This window comes from Pterocles gutturalis, unplaced genomic scaffold, assembly GCF_000699245.1.
Source record: "Pterocles gutturalis isolate BGI_N339 unplaced genomic scaffold, ASM69924v1 scaffold10666, whole genome shotgun sequence".
Classification (NCBI taxonomy): Eukaryota; Metazoa; Chordata; class Aves; order Pterocliformes; family Pteroclidae; genus Pterocles; species Pterocles gutturalis.
The window spans coordinates 3,364-8,785 of NW_010097855.1; the positions used below are offsets into that span (position 1 = coordinate 3,364).

The 5,422-nt window shown below is 51.1% G+C and overlaps 1 protein-coding gene across 1 annotated transcript in view; it reads right to left on the reverse strand.

Moving 5' to 3' along the window:
- Window positions 1–5,422, reverse strand: part of ZMAT4 (zinc finger, matrin-type 4) — a gene marked incomplete at its 3' end in the record, with an annotated part of 16,389 nt that overhangs the window by 870 nt on the left and 10,097 nt on the right. Inside the window, exon 2 of the mRNA XM_010086799.1 lies at window positions 5,071–5,160. Coding sequence (XP_010085101.1) covers window positions 5,071–5,160 — 90 coding nt within the window. The remainder of the gene's footprint in view (window positions 1–5,070; window positions 5,161–5,422) is intronic.

Sequence of the window (5,422 nt, forward strand, 5' to 3'; positions counted from 1 at the left end):
CCCCGGGCAGGTCCGGAAGCCAGAAGCCAGTCCCGTGCCGGCCGTCCCCGTGTGACTGTGCCCGTGCACACGCTGCACAGCGGGAAACCACGGCGGTGCCGCAGTGGGGACCATGGGCGAGGCAGAGAGCATCCAAAACCCAGCTCCCCTTTGGCCACCGTCACGCTCTCATCGAACGCAGGACCCAGCTCTGCATCTCCCCCACGTGAACAGGTGAAACGGCTCCAGCACGAGCACCCGCCGTCCTCCCACCCAGCAGAGCCCCAGCCCAGGCTGCCGCAGCCAGAAGCCCCCGCACACCCCGACCACCCACGGGGACGAGCCGGCAGCACCGCAGCAAGCCCTGGAAATGCCTCCAGCAGCTGTGGGCCAGGAGAGGGGCTCTGCAATACATGGGAGAGCAAACCGACCACACGGTCAACGCCTGACCTGCTATTTCAGGTGATTTTCTGGCAAAAAATAAGCTCAATTAGAAAAAGGACCGATTTTCACCACTTTTTTTCCACTGTTGTTAACTATAAATCAACTTAAACCTTAGGGAGAAATCTCGAGAGGTGATAAGTACCGTTCTGAGTGTAATTTGCACTTCTTTTAAATAGGTTTCTCTCAAGATATTTTATGTCTTCAAAGGGAAATCACTTGAAAGTTAAGAGCGGAGCAAAAAATTCAGTCTCTATTGATCATCAGCGGTGGCAACATATAAAGAGCCTCCAACAGAGCTCATCTGAAAACCTGATACACTTCAGTGTTGATGCACCAGGGTCTCTTCCTCTGCCTGCTCTGCTCTTCAGTCACATTTTTTCCTTTCCAACCTACTTTCACTGATAGATTGCAGTTAAGAAAAAAAATTTAATTTTAAACCCCCTCAAGCACCCCTTAGACACCTCATTTAGAGCCCCAGGTCCCATTTACACTGTCCCACAGATCCCTGCATAGACCTGAGGCTGGTCCAGCCCTGAAGGGTAATTATGCCTTCTCATTTGTCAGCGGCTGTTCTACCTGCAACCAGATGCGCTGGGGAACCCGACCTGGGTGTCTTTTGTCACCCGTTGAGTGACACCGCGTTGACAGGATTGTGCAGTCAGCTGGCAAAATAACATCGCTCGACTATCAGGGTACCCAGGCGAACACGGCCAGGAGAGGCCCGCTCAGGGCAGACGCCCGCTCCCCAGGGATGCTCTGCACCCATGGGTGCAGTGATCCTTCTCCACGAATGCTCTGCACCCATGTGTGCTCTCATCCTTCTCCAGGGATGCTCTGCACCCATGTGCAGTGATCCTTCTCCAGGGATGCTCTGCACCCCCATGTGCTCTCATCCTTCTCCAGGGATGCTCTGCACCCATGTGCAGTGATCCTTCTCCAGGGATGCTCTGCACCCCCATGTGCTCTCATCCTTCTCCAGGGATGCTCTGCACCCATGTGCAGTGATCCTTCTCCAGGGATGCTCTGCACCCCCATGTGCTCTCATCCTTCTCCAGGGATGCTCTGCACCCATGTGCAGTGATCCTTCTCCAGGGATGCTCTGCACCCCCATGTGCTCTCATCCTTCTCCAGGGATGCTCTGCACCCATGTGCAGTGATCCTTCTCCAGGGATGCTCTGCACCCCCATGTGCTCTCATCCTTCTCCAGGGATGCTCTGCACCCATGTGCAGTGATCCTTCTCCAGGGATGCTCTGCACCCCCATGTGCTCTCATCCTTCTCCAGGGATGCTCTGCACCCACACGTGCTCTCATCCATCTCTCCTCACCACTTCTCTTGCTCCAGCGCCCAGCTCAGTCTAACACAGCAGCAGCACATAGGCACTAACATCTCGATTTAGTTTCCATAAAACCCACACAAGCATCTCTCTGACCCCATGCTGCACACAGCCAGCCAATGTGCAAGGAATACTTCTAGCATTTGTTTCTGCAGTCTCCTCCAGACGATCCCTTCGCGCTAACCTCTGCAGCGCTGACGGGGGCGAATGGCCTCGCATACACTGAAGCACACGAAACACACCATGGGCTCGGAGATAAAGCCTCCGCTTCCCAGCGCTGACATTGCTCGTCCTCCCCCCACTCCGTAGCCAGCCTGATCTACAGAGCTGGTTTTTGTAATATTATAAACTTCAAAGTAAGTCTCGTACATCCAACAGAATTAACTTCAGTTATTCAGATGCCTGTTAACAAGCAGCTAAAAGGCATAATCCTCACACAGGGCCAGGCAGTTGTGGTCCTCGCTGGATGTTCCTTAAGCGATCCCCAGGAAAAGCAGGGATTTTTATTCCACAGATACAAATCTGCTGCCTTCATTTCCTGGGTTTTACTAAGAAGAAAAGATTATACAAGCCCTTGAAACACAGCAATATGAAACACAGCACTCAAGGCACTACAGAGTAGCTTTTAAATTTGAGTTAATTTTCTGCACATGAAGAAGGCGTTGCTGCTAAAGTGCTATTTCTCATAATGCTCCGTGTGAAATTTGAACCGTTTCCCCTTTGGAGCCTGTTTTTCTGCAGTACAGGCAAAGAGCGAGCACCCATTTGTGGCTCTCTATCTGAAACACTCGTTAAGTCTCGGAGCATCTCCCAAGAACAGCCAGCCCTGGGTTAAGTGGGGTCTGCGGCCAGGTCAGCACATGTCCCACGTCCCCAGGCAGGGACAGAGCCAGGGGCAGCTTGGTGACACAGCGGAGCAGCCGGGGTGCGGGACATCCCCAGGGAGAGCTCCCGTCACAGCAGCAGCAGCTCTCAGCCAGTCCCAGCTCCTGTCAGAGAGTAAATTCGATCTTCCATTGCTGATTTCTTCCACTGAAACCAACACCTGACCTTCTGGTTTAAAAGCCTCTGATCAGGTACAGGCACAGTGAGAACACTGGCTCTAAACCCCGACGTTTCATCTTCGTCCCAGTGTAATCGCTGAAGAATTAAGTTATCGCACGCAGTAAATTCTGCACCAGAAGCCATAAAACCTGCGATCTCCCCGCTGACGGGGAACCGAAGCCAAGCCTCCCGAGGCAGCCACCGGCACCGTCTGTGCCTCAGAGGGACCGAGCTCCCGGCGTGAGCATCTCCAGCGCCGCCGCACGGGACAGCACCCCCTCAGCAGCATCATCTCACGTCCTGCCATCCTCCCTCTAGTTATCCTTGCTCCTGTGACCCCTTCCTTTTTTAAGCAAGATGATGCTGGTTAAAGCCATTTACTATCTTATAGTCCAAATAGGACTAGAAAGAATTTGAAGGCTTTTCTCCCATCCCCAAAAAAACATGTTTCAGAGCACATCAGAAATTTTCATCGTGCCTGTCCTGATCGTAAACAGACGTCCTATTTTTTAAAGGTAATGAGAAAAGGCTGATTGAAAGTGATTCACCGATCCTGGGACGTGAGGACACGACTCCTAATTTGAGCAGGGCCCTGACACAGGCTGCAACCTTCTCCGATTGCTTTCAGCTGAAATGTTAAGCGGAAATTTCACATGAAAGGTCAGCAATCACTCAGCACACCAAAGACATGAGGTTTTTTCCCTTCTCCCACAAAAAAAAAATTAAAACAATAATGAGCAGCCCAGCAACTGAGACACTGTCCACTGCAAGACTAATTGTATAAGCTGGAACTTCTCACTGGGAAAGGACAATGGGTGTTTGGGGAATATTCATAGCCCTCAAACAACAGCAGACACTCCCCTTCGCCCCAGCCAAGGGTCAGGCAGCAAACGCTCTGAGCCGGTCGCAGCGAGTGCCGACGGCCGCAGCAGCATCTTCCCGTCGCCACGCGGGAGAACGACACGGCGGTCACTTCTGCGGTCCAAAGGGTGCAAATCAAACGGCACAGAGTCATGCAGCAGCACAGGTTTTGATGAAAAAAGGCTGATGTGCCCTTTATAGCTGCAGATGCTTCCACACAGAAATTTAACTCGTTTTCTTTTTTAAAGTCGGTGTGCTGCGGCTGGACACCTGCACTGGGCAATTCCTTTCACAAAGGAACGGGATGCAGTTCAGCTTTGACCGATTCGAGGTCTGTCTGGTTCTGGCCGCCGCATCCACGTGCAGCTATGCAGTTTCTTGTTCGATTAATGAAGCTCATTAGCAGAGCGTGTTCCGAGCCTATGTGTGCGTGTCCACTGCACCTCTCACGCTCTGTAATTAACAACTCAATAAAAATACTGTCAGATCCTGTTGTTAAGGGGGAGATTGCATCTGCAATTACCCTGTGTGCAACATTAAAGTTCCACTAAAATTTTAATTACCGCGTGAAGGAGCTTTCAGATTCCTTTGCCAAAACCTGCGTGCTTCACTGAGTACCAAGAGCACTAAGGCACAGCCACAGTCCCATGGACCTGGAACGGCCTGGATGCTGTCTGCTGGGAACCTCATCAGCAGCTCTCACACCGGCCCCAGAACGAGCCGGATGAGTAATTCACTGTGAATCAGTCCCCTATAAATTTAGTCTCCTTTTATTGCCTGACAAACAGCTGCGAGCTGCTCTGGCTCCCTCCCGCCCGTTTGTCTGGATGCAATTGAGGAACCCCACCGACAGTTTTCAAAACTGCAGACTGACCACAAACCTTTGTTGGGAGCCTTTCGGATCATCCATTTTCATCAACTGTCAGAAAAAACGGGGGTGGAAGAGACCGACGGAGGCGACTCTGCTCTCCGGGGACCTCACGGCTCACCCGGAGGCTCTCGGGGTTTTCAGCCACGATGCCGTGACGACGGAGCCCCCGGGATGGGTGCACCCACAGCAGCTCGTACGGCCCCTCCTGCAGCCGTCGTCCTGCCTCACTTGTGCAACTCACAAGCAAAAAGCTACCCACTGCACTTAAACTGAATAAATGCTGGATATCTACTGTCAGTATATCTTTTCCTATGAAAGAACATTCAAATAACTAAAAATGCAATTACTGTTGCTGATGCACATAATGTTTCTTGTATAGCTTACTGAAAATTATTTCTCATTACTCAACATTTCAACTGATCTAAACATTTCCTCTGGGTACCTGAGCATCTGTGGCTGTAACAGAAAGAACGTTAGAGCACAGAGTCAACGATTCACAGTGCAGTGGAGCAAACAGGGACTTAAATTATACCCACGTTTTCTGATCGGAGCTTTTTAGCTGGACAGCCTCCATCTACGGGATGAAGCATATAATAGAGGCGAACTTTGCTGGCATGTTTCCGACTCTGGAAAAAAAAAAAAAAAAAAAGGAAAATAAAGCAAGAAATACAGTTACAAAAAGCAAGAAGCTCTATTGCTGTGCATGCAACACCAACCTGCAATAAGATTTCACATCCCCTTGGTGTACATATCCAACACAGGAGAAAAGGGGGAAAGACCCAGGTGAGGAACATTTGCATTTCACAGAGCTCTCCACCGAGCTGAAGGGAACTGGGGAAGGATTACAACCCCTGCCTTTAGCAGGAGAAACGGTCCACCCTCACCGCC